A 20,876-nucleotide genomic window follows, 5' to 3' on the forward strand; every position below is an offset into this window, starting at 1 on the left:
AATGCTATTGTGAAGATGAACCTCCAGAATGTTGTGAATTGTTAGCAATTGAAACTCAAGCGACAGATCAACTTAAATGGCTCAATGTTAAGAAACTTGGTGTTACTTTGCAGATATTTGAAAAAGATGTTAAAAATCTTATTGAAGGAAATGAAAAGTTAATTTTACCACGCATTCGTTTTCTCGAAGGACTGAGATTTTTAGATTACTATTGTAATGCGTTAAAAATTGCTACTTCATTCAAAAACGATTTACAACCAATAGACATTTTATATTCATTTTGTGAGGCTTCTTGTGATACTAGTATTGTAAGTTTAGCATTAAGGGAATATTTGTATTATTATAAGGAAGATACAATTAGTGAATTAAATAACAGTAGTTTTGAATAAAGAATTAAAACATTTATTTCTATTTATTATACCAGGGTAGTGGGGGTGATTAAGAATATTATTTATATTGGCTTTTGGAGCGAAAGACATTTATTTCATCGATGACTTCCATACGGTGTAGATTAGAAGAGTTGTACGAAAAAATACAAAAGTTAAAAGCCGATATACAGTGGTACGAAGATAGAACTGCAATTGAAAAACGATTTGCAGAGTTTAATTTGTCAGAAAGAAAGTTACCAAAAACAACACAATACCCGTTAAAAAGAATTCAACCGACAAGATGCCTCCACTAACAACCTCATTCATCATCCTTACAGCTATTGTTAACAATGTCCTTTATACAAACGTTCCAAACAACGTTAAGAACCAGGCGATATGTTTTAATGATGAAAAAACTGATTGTAATCGACCGAACTGGACTCTAATGGATCATGAAGTGGTGAATTATGGACAGTTTCCAGTATTTTTCAAAGCGATACCAAAATCAGGAGGAGCATTCTATAAGATCAAGCTAATATCCCCAAATAACACCGAAAGTGATTCAAAATGGTACAAAACTAATAATGATGACATCTATCAATATGGTTTATCGATTATACTCTTAAGTATTATATTCGTAATAAATGCCTTTATAGCGATTAATATCATTAAAAAATTTCTTGTAAATCGTAAATGCGAATCATCTTGCATTAAAATAAATATGTAAAACTGTTAAAATAAAACTAAAATAAAACTTTTAATCTTTTATTTAAAAAAATCCAATTTATATAGGTAATATTTTGTTACACAGCCATTGACGGAGGTGATCCACATTTATCGAGGAGCAGGAAAATAGTCCAGTAGCGTGGCAGTTGTATTCATGTGGAGCAAAGCCTCCAGTGGAGTATGGAGAATCATCAAACTTGCAAACATCAATAATTATGGGACAGACGTCAAGCATATAACATTTGTATCTTAAAAATTCTGCTTGTTGTTCTCCGCGAACGTAGATGTAGTCAGCTGCATACAATAACTTAGATTCCAGTATTTTATTTATTTTTGAATATTTAACATCTCCATTAGAATACCGAAGACCATGCACGTTTTTCTCCAAGTACACAGCAGTCTTCTTATCTTGATTACTTAATGTAGCAAACGGTTGTGGAGGTTTAAATATATAATGGCAATGTTTAAAGCCAATTTCAATGCTGAGTTCTTTGGGAACAAACCACCCATCTACGGTGAATCCTTGAATGTCAACTAATGCGATCCTCATGATGGCTGATAGTATACTGAATTGGATATGATTGAATAAGTCAAGTTAAATGATATTTTTGATAACTTCAGTTAGAGGAAAGTATTCGAGTAGACTGTCGTGGACAATTAAACAGTACGCTCGAGTGCCTGCAGGAAAACCTTCATCTGCTTCGATTTCCAACTTAATATCAACGGTTCCCGATCTAAAGGACGTATCATCCTGTTTGGAGCAGTCGAAAGTAAACAAAGCATATTTTTTAAAAGTATTATAATCCAAGATTGGATGTTTTGTTGACGAATGAGTATAACTGGGAAAGAATTGGGTATAGTTGTAGTGAGCTATAGCATAATCATTTTTCGCAAAATCCAATTGCATTCTCTCGTTAGGCCAATATTCACCATTAATAACCACTCGTACGCTGGACACCTTAATGTTATCGAATAACGTTGGATTGGCGTGAATGTCATCTCGTTTAGAAGTTTGAAAAGCTACAATGACATAGCGTGGACGTTCAACAGCTGAAGTTGTCTTTACACTCCATATCTCACGTCGGGATCCAGCCGTAAGTGAAGGTAGTTCATTAAGTTCCCATTTACGGAAAGGTATGGTTATCGGCGTATTATTCTTAATCGGAGTCATTAGGTCAATTTTCACATCGTCATTCGGAAAGACATGTTTGACCTTCAGTTCCATGCTGGTAACAGTTAAAGACACTGTTGTTGTTGTTGTGGCATTAGGTTCTTCCACTAAAATACTGTCTCTATCATTACGTGCTCGAACAAATCGAAACACTTGACGACCATAGGTTAATTTATTGTAATCGTTGAAAATGTTGAAAATATGTTTTATCGGAATCAGTAAACTAAAGCTGTCTCCCGATAAATGTGGATTATTGGGATAGTTCCATCCTGCAGTACTGAGATACTTGGAATCGTCAGGAGTGTAACACAACAAACTGCGAATAGTGCTAACTACACCAGGATCTCGAACTATTTCCATGTCGTGTGAACTTTGGATGTATGTACATGTATCAAACAAGAAGGCTCCAGCATTCGGTGCCAGCGAAACAGTTCCAGTACCCACTTTCTTTATACTTCCTTTAATTTCCAAAAGTGTTTCGTGTATGGCAAAAAATGCATCTGATTGATTGATGATAAACTCGACAACGTCGCTATTATTAAATGACTTGATGTAAGGTGTATATGTACGAAATTCTTCTTTTCTAATAGTATCATCGAACTGAGGTTTCTGGTACAGATCTAAAATAGGTGGTTGAGGTTCCTGAACCTGTCGTCGAATGTATTGACGTTTTGACATCTTTTAGCTGTAATCCAATGGAAACAAGAAAGGCTTTATTGACAGCAGACAAGTCACGTCGCTTGTAAGATTTGCGTGAGACTAATGGATATTGATGCGTAGAGCTTTGTTTTATAATTAAACCCATCTATATCGTTTCCTTAAAATCCAAATGAAGTGTACTTTTCTCTCCTCTAAAGTTGACTGGTCTTAAATCTTGATCGAGTACGCTAACGGTAATGTTGGCAATTTCACGTATGCTATTGCTTACTGGTATGTATATAGGATTATGAGGACGTTCGTCAATAGAGAAACCAGGATCAACACTTATCGGAAAATGTAGAACGGTGTGCGCAGGTCTGTCCTCGTAAAAGGCTCCTTCGGTAATGTTGCATTCAAAAAGTAGGCTCGATACTTTTATAATGTTTACAGGTTGGTCCGAAGAATGCATTTTTCCTGGCACCAATATTCTGTTTGATGAGAAACCCAATATTTTGCCGAGACTGTCATCTTTCTCGAAAGTAACAGCATGATCTTGACTAAAGATTTCACACTTGAGCGTATTGTTGTTGGGTCTTAAGATGAACTCATTATCTCGAATCGAATTATATTTATCGATTAATGCGTTATAAATATACGTTTCGATATCGGTAATTTCATAAGTTCCAGACGGAATATCGATGCTACACAACTTTTTTCGATCATTTTTCTCGTAGTAGTAAAACTTTTCGCCATCGATGTTTGGAATCGAATTAAATGTATGAAATCCCAACACTGCTACATAATACTGTCGGTTAGGGTCAAGCACAAGAGGTACTTGAGGAGTAAACGAAAACTCGTTGGAAGTACTTGTCAAGGTCAACAATCGAGACATGACTGATACATTTGAATAGGTGTATGAAATTAAATAGCAAAATATGTTAAAAATTCCTTTATTTATTCTTATACTGTTACAAATTTTTCTCATAATATGACACATTACAAAATACACATCTACTTTCCATATACATGCCGCAAACATCACTCCATTCATGTCTATCATAGTCTTTCTTGCAGGGTAAATAATCTTCTAGTGCGCGACGAATATATTGAGGTAGTTCATACCAAACAACGCTCGTTATATTTTTCATAAAAATGCAAATGGCACTTCTCAATATATCGTTAGATGGTTCCATTGTAGAGAAACTTTAAACAAAGATGTCCACAGTTAATTTGGTTATAACTTTGATATTGGTCGTTATTGTAGAAAATTCTTCCACCGTTCAAGTAGGATACTAGTTCTCGCGGTGGTTTCAAGCAACCATATGAATCAAAGTACTCTATATCGTTGTTTATCTTTCTGTAAGCTACCCAATGTGTACCGGGGTTTGTGGAAATGTCGAGATTAATAATAGCACATTCATGTTTACGAGGGCTACGTGGTAAATTATCTCGCATGAACACGCCGCGGAAATTTGAAATTTTAAGTAGTTTAACAAATCTATTTAAATCCACATTGGTTAAAGGCCTATTAGGTAGCTTCAGCGGAAGTTTTTTGCCTTTTTTAAATATAATTTAAAGCCACCTTTAGCGTTTTTTCGCAGGTATAATCCTTTGCCTAGATGTTCCATTGCATTGTTGTGACGTTTATCTTCTTCTAGTTTCTTTTGAGCATTCTTTGAATCGATAACAGTTTTCGTTATCGCGCTTGCGCCCCCAGCGAGGCTTCCGAGAGCTGATAGGCCTGCAAAGATTGGGATTAAAGGTAAAATCCCACCAGATTTTGGTTCAAATGGAATAATTCTTGGAACACGTACATTTTTCTTCCCACCTACATTCTTAATGGCTGTTCTAGCTGCTGCAAGTGCAAGTAGAGCGGATTTACGCAGATTTGGTGACGGAGGAGCACGTTTCAATGTTTTGATAATTGGCTGTAACACATGTCGCTTAAATGAACCAACACCTTTACCACGTTTCATACCCATACCCAGTTTTCGTTTAGCTTTCATTGCTGTAGTAGTTAACCAGGCAGCGGTTTTTTCACCCAAAGATGCGTCTTTTGCTTTAACTCGTTCCCACGCTTTATTTTCCAACACCCAATCTGCTTTATGTCGATCTTTCAATGAATTACTTTGGGAATATGCGAGATCGTGATCTCTCGCAGCTCGATCTAACGGATTTATCCCCGGATCTCCACGAGCTAGACGTTTCTGTAATTTAGTTCCAGGTCCTAGATATTGGTAACCAGGAGCATGCAATTCAAACGGTAGACTATTGATCAGAGAATTCAACACTCCTTCACCTTGAACGATCAACATTGAAATGAATCGCTTTTTGAAAAATGTCTTTATATAACCATGTGTACAAAATACATCTCAATCACAAGATGAAGGTCATTCAACAAGACAAGACACTAGCAGTGGAAAACTTGGATTTTGTCGACAACGTGACAAGAACCAGCAAACATGGTGCATTGCTACCACATTCATTTCGTGCTATCATATGTGGTCCAAGCGGATGTGGAAAAACTAATGTTATGTTGGCATTACTTTTTGACCTGAATGGCGCTAAATTCAAAAATGTTTACGTTTATTCAAAGTCGTTGTTTCAGCCCAAGTATCAATTTTTGAAGGAAGTGTTGGAGTCTGTGAAAGAAGTAGGTTATTTTCCATTTAAAGATAATGATGATGTTATAAGCCCAAGTAAAGCTAAACCAAACTCAATATTCATATTTGTTGACGTATCAACGGATCCACAACAAACAATACGTGAATATTACTGTATGGGTAGACATAAAGACATTGATTGTGCATACCTATGTCAATCATACAGTCGAGCAGGCAAACAACTTTTACGTGATAATGCGAATCTTATTGTATTGTTTAAGCAAGATGAGCTCAATTTGAAACACGTCTTTGATGACCACGTATCACCTGATATGACATTTGAGCAATTTAAACAATTTTGTTCCGAATGTTGGAAGGACAAATACGGTACATTCGTCATTGTTAAGGATTTCGATATTTCTAACGGACGATATCGTAAAGGTTTCGACAAGTTTATAAAACTGTAGGTATGATCGAAAAACACGCATTGTATAACAATATGTCAGACAAAGAGGTAGCTGCGCGCACGCGTAAAGTTGCCGAACTAGCTCGTGTCATTCGCAAAAAGTATTTGGCATTAAAGTTAGGTAAAACAGAACAAGATGAGTCGCTAAATAAACTCTATAAGCCCATAGCTAAACCTCTAACAGATATTGCGCAATCGTCAAAAACGTTGCATCATGCTATTAATAACAAGCTTAGACACGTTAAAAAAGAAGAGGTGAAAACGGAGGAAGAGATAAAAAAAGAAGCCAGAGATGACGATGTATTTTCCGATGCAGTATCAATCGATCAAGTTAACGAACATGACATATTTGATCCTAATAATGTTTCGAAAGAGGCTATTGATGAATATATCGAGCAATATCCTCCAATGAGCCATAAGTATATAAAAGAATTTTGGATGAAAGATAATAAAATTGATAAAAACTACGGACCCATTTACAATGATGAAATTGGCTGGATGTTGGGTAAACGACGAATAAACTTTAACAAAAACAAAGGTAGTATACAAGTTATCAGTGATGGTAGTGGGGAAGGAGGATGGGTGCCGGGAACGCCAGGTCTATACCAACTAATTTTCTATGATAACCCTGAAGATTATAATGATACAGATTTAAAGCACTATAAAAGTTTATTAAATAGTACAGAAGTTCATCTGGATTCCAAAGGTCGTCTTAAAGGTGCAACTGGGAAAAAATATCATCATATTATTAAACCGCTATTTAAACCTACCGATGAAACAACAAAGAAATCGCCACCGAAAACTCGATCTACTGCATTAAAGAGACAACCTTTCGAAGGTCTTGTTCGTTTAGCAAAAACGACTCGTTCATCATCGATGACAACGTCTCCTCGAACATCGTTATCTTCACCATCTAGCTCCAAAGGGTCAGGGCTCGTCGATAATTCTCATTTGATCTACAATGATAATCCTATTGAATATGTATATTGGGATGATCCAAACGAACTATGCGACAGACTCAAATTGCTGGTTGCTTCCCAAGAAGCAGGAAACACATCCCATAATAACGAAATTGTTGCCATTATCAACGAATTACGTGAAGCAGATATTATATATTAATGTTTGGATTATTGGAACATCATTTCCAACATGAGTGTTGACAAGTTTGGTCGTCATCATTACCGTTCTAATGAACAAGTTGTTAAAAAGCTACGTGAAGGCTTAAAGCAATCCATTTTGGATTTACAAAACCAGATACATGAAGTACATAAAGACATTACACGAGATCCTCCTGTAGCAGGTAATCATCTTTCCAATAAGAAATATGTAGATGACAGCATTGTTCGTGTGAAAACTTTTCTAAGAAAAGAGATTAATTTGATACAAAAAAATAGAATTCAAAAAGATACTCAACTCGAACAAAAAATCTCAAACTCCATTAGTAAAATAGAAGTTAATTTAAGTAAAAAAGTTAACGAGTTGTCTGATGAGAATAAAATGACTGCTTCGAAAATATCTGATTTATCAAAACAAATGCATGAATTTAAAAATGATCTTGATATATTTAAACAAGAAATGACGAAGAATATTACAGATGCCGCCAACCAAAATGCACAAATTATGATGAAAACGTTGGAAATAGAAAAGAAGATTAAAACGGCTGATCTTAATTCACATGATTTAGATGAGCGTCTTAATGTAATGGAAGATTACCTCTTACATAATAAAGTCAACGGAACAACGAATTAGCGTTAGTTCAAAGAATCGAATCGTTGGAAGCTAGACATGGCATTTACCGAGGAGAAGATACAACTAGTTAACGAGCTACACAAGCCTGCACGAAAAAATTATCCTCGTCGACGAACAATCATTAAAGGACTAGACGATTTGTGGCAAATGGACCTTGCTGAGATGAGACCTTATGCCAGTCAAAATAAATCTTACAAGCTCATTCTTGTTGTAATTGATTGTTTTTCAAAGTTTGTGTGGACTCGACCATTAAAGACGAAAACAGGGGAGGAAATTACTCGAACATTTTCGGATATTCTCGCTCATACTCGACGATGTCCGAAAAATTTACAAACAGACCAAGGCACAGAATTTTTCAATTCCAAGTTTCAAAATCTCATGAAAAAGCATAGTATTAATCACTATAATACCTTTAGTGTTAAAAAAGCAGCCATATGTGAACGAGTTATTCGAACATTGAAGGAAAAACTTTACAAGTATTTCAGTCTTAATGGAACTTACAAATGGATTGATATCTTGCCTCAAATTACAAAAGAGTACAACAACACGAAACACAGCAAAATTCGACTTAGACCTATTGATGTTAATAAATCTAACGAAAAGGAAATTCTACGAAAATATTATACTCACTTGAAAATTGCCGGTCCAAGAAAATTGAAAGTTGGTGACGTGGTTCGCATTAGTAAAAATAAACACATTTTCGATAAGGGATATAAACCGAATTGGACAACAGAACTGTTTAAAATTACTGAAATTAAAATAACGAATCCCACAACATACTTGATTGAAGATATGACTGGAGCGCCTATCAAAGGAGCATTCTACGAAGAAGAATTACAGAAAACAAAAAATAAAGACATATATTTAGTAGAGAAAGTACTGCGCAGACGTGGAAATAAGATGTATGTTCAATGGTTGGGATTCGATAGTAGCCATAATAGTTGGATTAACGTTAAAGATATCATTTAGGATCTACTTTTACATACACCGCGTAGATATACACTAAATGAGTGGGGGGTGACAAAAAGTATAAATTTCATAAATGCTGCAAGCTCATGCCCAGTTGTTCCTGCCAGTTCATCAATATGAGTTCTCAAGATAGTGGTTATAGTTCATCAGACGATATGGTGGTAGCTGCTGATTCACCATCAGATGATATCGATTATGATGCTGAATTAGATAGAGTTTTGGCGAAATTCGAAGAAGCAGCCAACAATGAACCATATTATTTACTAGAAGCATCCTTTCCGCTTGACAACTGTATAATCAAAGTTGGCCTTTCTCCAGCTCGTCATTTCTCATCAGCCATTATTTTGTGTCAGCACAACAAGAATGCAAGAATTAGTTTAAACACGTTCGAGTGGGATGATATAATCGGAGTTTTTAAGCAGAAGATTAGCGATTTCTTTAACAGCAGCTCTCAAGATGATTACAATCCTATCGAGTTTCAGTGTGGAGACTATTGTAAAATTAAACAAATAGTGTATGATTCAACCAAGTTCCTTGTTATTGAAAAGCATAGTCTGGAATACTATCTAGATGAAAGGGATGTCAACCAAATCCTAGAAGTAAACAGCAGTCTGGTGTGTCATCGTGTATCGTTATTGGATAATTTACACTTTCATGCTTATTATAGAAATGTTATCGATTTGATACAATCAAACTTTTGCAGCAGAAGCAGTTTATATGGACCACTTGAAGCTTTAACTGCGTTTTGCGAAATTTCCACAGACACTTTGTTAAGTAATGCTTTAAGAGAATATTTATATTATTATAAAATTAAAGTTGTAAATGATTTTATGTAATAATCAAAATAAATGCTATTTATGCAAACATGTCTTTTTTATTTTCACGTTGAATGTCTCACAACGCTGGAAAAGATAAGCTGAGACTTAAAATTACAGGAAAACAATGTATATTTTTTAGAGTTTTTATTTTCTACTTATAATAATTACAAATGTTGATTTTCACTAAATTACAATTATCATTCTACATATTCATTCAACAAATAGCCAATCCATTTTCGTGTGGAGATTGATAAAGCTATAAAAAAATTGGTTATGTTTTCATTTATTAATTTTTGTTTTTACTCAATCATTGTGGTTTCATAATGACCCCAAGGTAAAGTGTCATGAGAATTTTGTTGCAAGTAACGTTTATCGTCATACGGACTTAATGCAATTTTTTCTTGTGTTATAGTAAAAAGATCATGGGCGTAGGAACGAAACGTTGATTGGGAAACACTTTTAGTTGTAAATTCGTTTAAACACTTAACATAATCATCGAAAGTAATGTCATTTTTTACCGTTGAATATTTTACACCCTTAGATTTTTTTGTGACGCCTAAATTATTTGCAAGTCTTTCAATATTTGCATCATCCATATTATTCTTGTATTTATCCCACAATGCATTTCGATCCTCATCCGTCGTACTAATCTTAAACGAATACATTTTAGATTTAAGTCCGACAAAATGAGTCATAATGCGACCGTTTGCCTCATCTTTCATCATTCCGAGAACTTTTTTGTTGACTTGAGGTATTCCATAAATATTATTCTCAGAATAGTCTGATGTATCGAATTTGGATAAATTTGCTTTAATAACATCTCTGTAAACGTCATCACATTTTAATTCATAGATAAAACTATCAGTGTCCCCATACATTAGCTTACAATTTTCAACTCCCATATATGGCAGCATAAAGTTATAATGAAAATCGTACATACACACTTTGGATATATCTAAAATTGACATGCCGATGTACAATGGTTTGTTGAAAATGAGCTCTGTTTTGTTAAGTTCGATTGCCATTAAATTTTCATTAAACACAGTTCTATTATGAAATCTTGGACTAGCAATCAAATTTTTCGCTCCATATCTTCCATCCCATTTTGATACAAGTTTTACAATGCGATGTTTCCTAATGTTTTCCATCGTTTTACCAAATATGGCGTTGTTGGCTAACTTGTACAAGTCTTTTTCAAATGCTGTAGTTGCTGCAGTTCGCAATTTTGTATTAAGATCGATATATGGCTTAAGCCAAGCGCTCTGTTTGAATTTCAACACTTTATGGATTTTTGTTAGTTTGAGTCCTGCATTCAGAGCTTGTTTTAGATTGCGATAATGCAAAGTGTACTCTTTTTTATGGTACAAGGTGGTCATAAGTTTTGGAAGCTTACTTCTTGGTGGCACACGATGTTCGCAACAAAACGGTAAATCTCGATGTAAGTCATGCAAGTGTTCTGGGTATTCCAAATCCACTTGTAGTATGTATCCTGTATCTCCATCGTCAGGAATAGACAAGACATCAATATTGGTATCGACCCACTCGAAACCCCCATATGGTAAGAATTGAGACATTGCCCAACCATACAAATTGTTGACATCTAAATATAGCACATATTTACTAGGCTTTGATGGATCATAATTATGCATGTATTTGTTATTTGCCTCAGAATACCGATTACTTACTTGACTTATACCACCTCGGATAGCTTTCTCAATAAACATGATTTTATCGATATCATTCAGCAGTTCAAGTTTACATCCAGTATATTTAAGCATTGCATCCCAAGAAAATCCAGGCATGGTATAGTACCATGCAGGATCAAGACTGTATGTACTTCGACATTTTTGTCGAAAATTTTCAAAAATGCAAGTCAGTAACATAATATCAGTTTTCATGTACAACATACTATATTCCAAAATATTTTTAATACCGAATGACTGCCAAACATTCTGAGCATGATGATACATATTTTTGGAGATGTGTTCACCCGATAATGAGCTGTAAAATTTATCAATTGATGGTAGTTGCGTTTCATTCAATTTATTGAAAGACTCAATATATTCGTACGGGAATATGCCTTTTCGTTTCAATAATTCCATTTGTTCGGGAGTGGTATTTGGAAATTCGCTAGCTAAATATCTTAAATCCTCAGGTTGCAATGTGGCAGCCAACTTGTCCAATGATGAATTTAAAAATCTCAGTGAATCAACGAACCTCAACTTAATACTGACCTCAGAATCGTATATTGTAAATGAAATATACTTTTCCTTATTTATTGGTAGTAAGCTGATACTACCATTTTTCGCAAGATCTCTAATCATCATATGCGAATCGTAACCGCTAAGATTATGAAAAAAAATTGGGACAACGAAAAGTTTTTTGAAATTTAAGTTACACACTTGGTGTGCGAATCCTCGAAAATCTCCGGTAAAATGGTCATGATCACGAACAATTACATCCTTATCTGAAAACGTTTTTTCGCAAATGTGACAATTAGATGCATTAAAACTGGGTGTGACATTCATAGGTATAATATCTTTAATTTTTCCTTGCACAAATGCCGCCAACAACGTCATTTCCTTGGCAAACCACTCCATGCAATTTTCACCTGCGTAACTTCGGTAAAACGATAGAGATTCATCGTAAGAGCATTTTACGTAATAACCTGCACTAAAGGCTTTATGCTGCTGATACTTAATTGTTTTGCATTTTAATGGACTATTTTTAACTTTGTTCAACATTGACTCAAAATCGGCATAGACTACAAAAGGAGTTGTTTGTTTATAAATATGATTTTTAATTTCAACATTCTGATATGATGGAAAAGAAACTTTACATTTATTAATTCTCTCACAGTATTTTGCATGATCATTTAATCTGTCAAAACTACTAAAATAATTCAAACACCTATCACATAAAAATTTTTTATTACGTTTCTTACTTAACTGCCTGGACATAAGTCGAGACATATCTTTAATCATACAATAATGATACTTAATTTCTACAGATTCATCGTGAGCCATAGGTGCTTCGTAGTCATTCAATTTTGGAAAATATTTATCTTGTACAATCAATAAATTTACATGTTTAGTTAATTTGGTTTTGCATAGCCTTACCGGCGTTGTTACGTAAAATGTTCTCTCTTTAGCAACATTCATTTCTAACCCGTACACGTTTACAGAAATATTATTTAACTTTTCAAATTTTGAAATACCCTTTATAGTCATAGGTGTCTCTAGCCCATCGATATTTAAGACAGTCGCATAATGTGGATATGAAGATGTACGATCTGAACTGCATTTAGCTGGATAAATCGCTGAAACTATGCTCCAAAAAAGCATGCTTCATCATCGTTTTTGATATTAATACATGCGTGCTTCTTTTGGATTTGTTCTGGTAGTCTAATGAACGACGTAGCTCCATTTCCCACTTCATATTTATTTATATTGACTTCTAAAGAAACTATTTTTTTCAAAGCCCACCCTGATCCCGTTTCTTCAAATTCCGATAGCTTAGACATTAATTTATCGACTATGTTTGTGTGAAACCATAAAACCAAGTCCGTTCCTGCGTCTATGGCTTCGTTTTTGGTATTAAAATATTTAAATTGGTTAATATCACCTCCTTGATTTGATTTTCTAATAAATTCTCCACATAATGTCATATTACATTTTATCATATTTAATTTTTTTAAAATGTTTTTAATTCGAATTCTAAATAACTTAAAACAATCCCCGAAAAATTGCATTAAATCTTTGTGTCCTAGATTAATAATTATACCTGTTCTGATTCTACTCTTGAATGCGGAATTTACATCTTCCCATTTAACCCGACGATGTTTAGTAATTCCACCACCCACGCGAAGACCGAAATTTTGAATTTCCGATTTAATTGTCTTTAAATGCCCCGCGTTTGTTTGTAGTTGCCGTAATTTAGCTAATTCCAAGTCCCCACACCGAATCGCTTTAGTAAACAAAGTCAAATACCTTTTAATGTGATTTAACCAAATATTCGCTTCTCGCGGTGTATAATTTCGAAACAAAACATCACGCGCTTGAGTTAAATCTTGTACAATGTCACTACTAAGATCACCAATGTTACTCATGATTAAGTAAAAAGCAATAAATGAATAAATGAAAAACTCACCAATATTTTCTTAATCCTCTAATTTTCTATTATTTCAAACGAGGCGGCTGGCTGCACCTTTCCAGTGGCAACGTTTCCTCGGAACACCAAGCTGTACTTTCCCTCGCTGAAATGTTCCAAATGCGGCCTGTAGAGTTCAACCACCCTTTGCGGCAAGAACGTCACCTCCTTTTCTAATTCAATAAGGATGGATTTCCCAAATTTCGTATCGACTTCTCTTGCCGCAATTATCTTCTGGGGTACTCCTACGGGTAGGCTGTTCAGCTTTCTAATTGTCTTGATTTTCTTCTCTGTAAGCAGAGAGGATGCATTAATCTTTTTTAGGTCCATCTGCAACAATATGTATTTTCTTAATTTAACAGTAACATATCTTTGACTAGCAGTTTCTTAATTTAACAGTGAAATATCTTTGACTAGCAATATTATTTTACAAAAATTCTATCTATTATAATATGTATATTTTTTAATTTAACAATGAAATAGTTTTAACTAACAAAACTTTCATAGAAACAAAAAATTACAAATACCGCACTATTTACAAATATTTTTTTTTAGAACGGAGAATATAACCAAGTAATTTGAATAAAATGTTTAAATCAGAAAAATTATTAAGAATTGGAAATTAGTAAAGATAATGATGAATTCTAAATGATATAAAAAAGGTTAAGTATTATAAAACTTACTTTTGTATATATAATTGCCGGCACTTCACAAACACAGAACTTCTCCGAACGGTACTTTGTATAATTGCTGACGCTGCACAAAACACACAACTTGTCTGAAGGATGATCAGAATTGAACTGACGATATGTAGTGCATCTGCTCTTTATCTAACTGCCTCTCCCACGCTAAAACTATGTTGCGCAATATTTCGTAAGACTATTCATTTATGCATCACATGCCGGGCTTAATTATTAACTAGACCGAATTGTGCACCTGCTTCCTGCCTCCATGCGAATATATTTTATCTCACATTAAATAATGGAATTGGAATGTGCACGTGTTTCCGGCTATATATCGTGATCGCGTGAGACATTTTTAATAGCCGGCGTATCCGATGATGTCATTATTCTCAGTAGCAAGATCTATTTTATAAAGATTTCAACTGATCATGTAAAGTATAAATTGAAAAATAAACGAATTTTTGTTATTATGGTAATCGATAAAATATATACGAGGTAACTCGTAAAATATAAATTGAAAAAATTTAGAAGTTTTACGCTAATGGTTGTAGGTTTTAATAACAAAAAAATACGAGGAAAAATTGCTCTCTTTGTCTGTTATTCGTCTTCTTCTCTTTGTCAATTCATAGAACGCAGTCACCGACCAGCGATTGAACATCGTTCTCATTGGTTACGTTGGACGTGTAGCTTCGTTATTATTGGGGGGGCGTCTTTTCGGGAGGAATGGGGGGACTGGGGGCGTCTTTTCGGGGAATGGGGGGGACTGGGGGCGTCTTTTCGTTAATATTGTGGTACGACTCCACCATTAGTCGATGCACGTCTTTCTCATTGGCCGTTGATGCACACCATTGGCCTCCAACGTCACGAGGATGTCCGCCATTGGTCGAGGACACGTTTCTGTGGCATCATTGGTCGAGGAAAACGTTCTAACGTCACGAGGAGGGTGTTACTATGTCACCATTGGTCCCTCATCGCTATACCGCCATTTCTATGTTGTTTATTCAAATTCTAAGCTGTCATTGGTCGCTGGGGGTGTTGCTATTCCCACCACTGACGCTGCTATGCTGCCATTGGTCAACGACACGTTCCGACGTCACGAGGACGTCCTCCATTGGTCAGCAAGACATTGGGGGACGTTCCTATGCCACCATTGGCCTGCTATTCCCACCACTGACGCTGCTATGCTGTCATTGGTCGACGACACGTTCCGACGTCACGAGGAGGGCGTTACTATGCCACCATTGGCCTGCTATTCCCACCACTGACGCTGCTATGCTGTCATTGGTCGACGACACGTTCCGACGTCACGAGGAGGGCGTTACTATGCCACCATTGGCCTGATATTCCCACTACTGACGCTGCTATGCTGTCATTGGTCGACGACACGTTCCGATGTCACGAGGAGGGCGTTACTATGTCACCATTGGTCCCTCATCGCTATACCGCCATTTCTATGATGTTTATTCAAATTCTGAGCTGTCATTGGTCGCTGGGGGTGTTGCTATTCCCACCACTGACGCTGCTATGCTGCCATTGGTCGACGACACGTTCCGACGTCACGAGGACGTCCACCATTGGTCAGCAAGACATGGGGGGACGTTCCTACGCCACCATTGGCCGAGGGGCGTGGTCTAGAGACACGAGGTACGTTCCTACGTCACCATTGGTCGAGGGGCGTGGCCTCGAGACCCTAGGCACGTTCCTACGTCACGAAGGGGGCGTGGCCTTGACCCATGAGGATACGTACGCTTGACGATCGACGTGTGACGTCACTTCCGCTCCAGAAGGAACCCTATCTATCTACTTTTGAGTTTCATTCAAAAAGATGTATTTTGCATTTCTAATAATTATTTCAATAGTTACAACTAGTTATTGTAATCGTTATAATTTGTTATCTCGAAGCGGCGTCCTTATTTTAAATAGCTAGAGGCCCTTCCTGTTTTTTGTTTGTCCATTTGTTGCAGGAGATTCATGTAAGTACCACTTTGTTCACTTTTGTAGTTGCCCCAATCCAACCCTCTTGCCGTTCAACTTATCCACGACCCAGCTACTCCAAATAAACCCCAAGTACCGTTCGTATAAGTTTCGATTTGCTTTGCTTGCCGGATCTCTGCCCCAATTTTTAACCCCCCATAGTAATACCCATGTGGTAGGCAAAGTATTCGTTACAATTTATTTGTTAGTCGTGGTGGGTTTTCTTTAAATATAATAAAGTCATTGAGGGCAAGAATAGGGAATGATTCGAATACACGTCTCATGCTTATTTCAAGTGTATATAGTTAGACTTAATGCTGTTTTTAATATAGAAGTCAAGTAGGTATCTTGTTTGGATCCGTTGACAAATAGGTGGGTGTGTCTGCTAATGCAACATCGCATTTTAATCATTTTGTTTCTTTCAGGAGTTCTTTACTTTTATTTGTAGTTAATCTGGATGTCCAATTGACATGTTTCGTGTTACAGCCGTATTCTTAAATAAATGTTGGGCCTTGATACATCGAGAAGTTTAATAGCTTTTCTCTTTTAGTGCATGTCATATAGCAACAAATGCTAACTATATACTCATTTATGACTATATTAGTAGCTGTAGCCTAAAACGCTGCTGTATAATATCCCATCTCTTGATATTGTTTAATAATTTCCTTGTAAGATATTTTTTTTAAATGTAAATTACATAATTTTAAAGGCTCTTTTTTGAGTTTTCCTTTTTCACCATTATTTCTTTGCTTATTAATTAATATAAGAGTTATTTCTTTTTGTAGTTACCTTAAGGTAATGGTTCCTTTAATCTCGAATAGTAACTGGCATTGCCGTAACTACGACAAAATTGATTCGAAGGAAATATATATTGATCAAAATAATCTTCGAGAATATTAGAAGTAATTTCTTTATGTCTTTTGTACAGTTTGAAGCAACTTCTAAAAAACCTTAAAAAAATATCCCAAAAAAATAGTAATGATCAAACGACAACCTTAACCAGTTGGTTTTAATCCAGTAAACCAACCTTCAGTAAATTCCTGACTGACGAGCATTTTACTGACGATGTAACTTGTTTATATTGCCAAACTTTTCTTACAAAATGTGTTTCATTTACTCATGATTCATCACCTAAATTGTGCAAAATAATTTATTAATTAACAAAATTGATTTACCATTTTCTTTTCTTTGTCATCTATAAGCTGCGTGTCTACTCCAATCTGGGCTTCTTCTTCAGATATTTCCATTTGTTCAAAACCTGTAATTAATTTAATATTCGATTTACTATGAGAAAAATAATTTACCAATGTTCATATATGTTAAACCGTCAGTTTTCACCATACACATTAAAAATTTCAATTATTTACAATCTAGATGATAATGTTATTTATAAACTGACGTTTATAGATTAGCTGATATTAGAAGTGTAAAAAACCTGCAAAAAACTTCAATGTTGGTTTTTAGGTGATGACATTATTTTGAAAATATCAATTATTACCCCGTCTTCACACCACCACCTGACCTGTGCCAAAAATTTTAGACAGGAATTATCTTCCAGTCACTTACTTTATTTGAAAAATCGTTTAATTGTCTATCACACATATACAAGTCTGTAAAAAATATGGAATTAATCGAAACTTTATGGAACACTAGAATGTTGGCTTGATTAATATAGTGAAGTCGTTTTACCCTGTCGTATTTCGGATTAACGCCCGAAAAATGATTTATGACTCTAGTTACAGCCACTCTGTTATGCTTTCACTTTTCTACCTGCTTTGTGGTACCGAACCTCCTACTGGTCGGCTGTAGTACTTGAGGATAAATCAGCGCTACCAAAACAATTTTTTTATAAATCGTGAAAAACGCAAATTGAATGCTTTGTGATGACAATTTATTGAAAAAACTTTTACAATTTTATTTCAAATAAAATTGTCTCGAGGAGTGCATCCATTCCTTGCGGTCGCATAACTGGATAATTTTAGTTGTTATATTTGCAAAAATAGTAAACAGTCTGCGGAGTCGAGGCTCTCCATTGACTAGACTCATCGGCCAATGACCGAAGCGCCCTGCTACCGAGGCCCCGCCCCCTCGTGTATATATTCAGAGAGCTCCGAAAAATCTGGCTATTAGTATTCAACGATCGCTGATTTCAATAGTGACAATGGATAACGTACAAGAAAACGATGGAACACCTAAATATAAGTTTTTATCCCGAGTGATCGTCGAATTGTGTTGAAAGTGGAAAATTATTTTACTTTAGAAAAAATCAACATGGGACCAATTATATCAGTACTGGCAGTTCAAAAAAGGACAAGTGCAGCTTGTGGAATTTCAGAACGGACCTTGCAAAGAGTTCGCAAAATGAGTGAGGAGGAATTAAGTAAGGAAAATAAAAGGATTCGTTTGCATCCGAAAACCCTCGACTTGCCACAAGGTATTAAAATCTCAATCAGAAATATCATTTATGACATGTACAAAGCAAAAGAACATGTTACAAGAAAGACACTTATTCAAAAAATAAAGGACAGAGAACTTTGTGATATGGGTTTGACCAGTTTATCAAAAGTATTAAAAGCTATTGGTTTTAGATACAAAAAAAAAACAATACTCGTAAAGTGTTGTGCGAGCTGTCCAATGTTGTTGGAAAAAGGTGGAAATTTATAAGAAACTATTTAAAAAACAAGAATTCCGAATTTGCCAGACAATTTCTTGACGAAACATGGATTTTTGCGAAAGGAAATAATACCAAATCATTCTGGCAAGATGATTCTACCAAATGCTATTCGAGTACTAGTGCGAGTAATGGCAAAAGATTTTTATTACTTTTAACCGTAAAATGGAAAATAAAAGTTATAAAAAACTTTACTTTACTTAATCAGTAGACCCATTTGTACCTTTCGGTGTTGGGCCGTTTAAAATACAATTCATTACATTACACTATTTGACAGTCTTCTGAGGTGTCTTAGCTCTTAACGAACTTTCTCCATTCCTTCCTATTGGATGCCATCTGTGTTGCTTCCTGCCAAGTCTTACCCTTACTCTGTAGTATCTGCGAGATGTCACTGTTTCATTCTTTAATGGGCCTTCCTCTTCTGTTCTTCCCTATTGGTTTGGCGTTCCACACTCTTTTAACTTGTCTATTATTGTCCATCCGGGTTAGATGTCCGAACCATGCCAATTTTTTCTCTTTGATTGACTCGAGTATCGGTTTGATTTTGAGTCTTTCTCTTATTTCTTCATTTCTGATTCTATCAGTTCTTTTAACTCCTATCGTTCTTCTGAGGTATTTCATCTCTGCTGCCTGAATTCTGCTCTGATGTCTTTTGTTTAATATCCAATTTTCTGCTCCATATGTCACTGTAGGTCTATATATTGTTTTGTATATTGTCATCTTGGTCTTTGTTGATATTTTTTGTTATTAAGGAATCCTCTATTTAGTGCTTGGAATAGTTTTCCTGTGTTTTCCATTCTGTTGTTAAGATCATCCTCGATGTCTCCTTTGTTGTTGATTACTGTTCCTAAGTATTTGTATGAATTTGTCTGTATTATTTTTTGTTGGTCTATCATTACTTCTATTTGATCTTCCGTCCCTTGTTTCCATGATATTTTCATTATTTGAGTCTTCTCTTTGTTTACGTTTAAGTTGTATTTGCTTGCTTCTAGGTTCCATTTCTCTAAGTTATAAAAAAAATAACTAAAAATTTTGGAACACATTTTCTTTTGGGCTTTATAACTTGTTTTTGTTATTTTACAATAAAATGACATCAGAACTATATTATAGAGGCTTTTTGATAAAATAATTGTCAATACAAACTTGTTAATTTCAATAATTTCACAGCGCTCCGAACTTCCCGCTGGCCGGGTTCTCGCCACCACAAAACTTACCCCACTTCGTATGCTTGTGTCGCATGAAAAAGCACCAATGAACATACATTTTAAGAGCACCGTACCAATATCATTTCAAGATAAATTTCTTGGTAATGAAAAGTACAAAACAAACTTAATAGACCTTCTCAAAACTGCTGTATCAGAAGTGGGTTTTCGTCTCGATCAGGCTGAATCTGATACAGATACAGTTATCATCCGTTCTGTTCTTGCTACATTCCAAGCTTACTATTTTGTGACTGTCGTAGCAAAGGTCAATAAAATTCTTATCTTGCTCACGGCATTAGGAAGGATGCAAGAGAGGGAGCTGTAAAAAGCATGGAAAATTTTGGATACCAATCAAAACTTTTAAAACTCCAGCACACCCCGAACTTCTGAAATTAATTTTCTACAGATGCAAGTGAAACTGTAAAATAATGTGTGGTTGCCGACAGGTAGGCCTCAAATGCTCTGCAGTGGGCCTCAATTGTTTAGGTGAAACCTGCAGTGACATTATGGAAATATTAAAATTAATCGAAGACTTCGAAAATGTTTGATGCCAATTCTAACTTCCTTTCTTTCGCAAACATTCACTTTCGATACTGAAATAGATCCTGAACCGCAGCGTAGACTGAAAGAAAATGAAAAAACAATAGCTGGAAAACAACTTTTTAAATATATAATTATGCTTAATATT

At 35.3% G+C, this 20,876-nt stretch overlaps 2 protein-coding genes across 2 annotated transcripts in view; one reads left to right on the top strand and one right to left on the bottom strand.

Moving 5' to 3' along the window:
• Window positions 1–20,876, top strand: part of LOC140442209 (uncharacterized) — a 142,029-nt gene that overhangs the window by 48,010 nt on the left and 73,143 nt on the right. The gene's annotated exons all lie outside the window — the stretch shown is intronic.
• Window positions 1–20,876, bottom strand: part of LOC140440637 (uncharacterized) — a 119,086-nt gene that overhangs the window by 47,309 nt on the left and 50,901 nt on the right. Inside the window, exon 9 of the mRNA XM_072531008.1 lies at window positions 17,491–17,573. Within this exon, the coding sequence (XP_072387109.1) occupies window positions 17,491–17,573 (83 nt within the window). The remainder of the gene's footprint in view (window positions 1–17,490; window positions 17,574–20,876) is intronic.

This window comes from Diabrotica undecimpunctata, chromosome 5 (genome assembly GCF_040954645.1).
Source record: "Diabrotica undecimpunctata isolate CICGRU chromosome 5, icDiaUnde3, whole genome shotgun sequence".
Taxonomy (NCBI): Eukaryota; Metazoa; Arthropoda; class Insecta; order Coleoptera; family Chrysomelidae; genus Diabrotica; species Diabrotica undecimpunctata.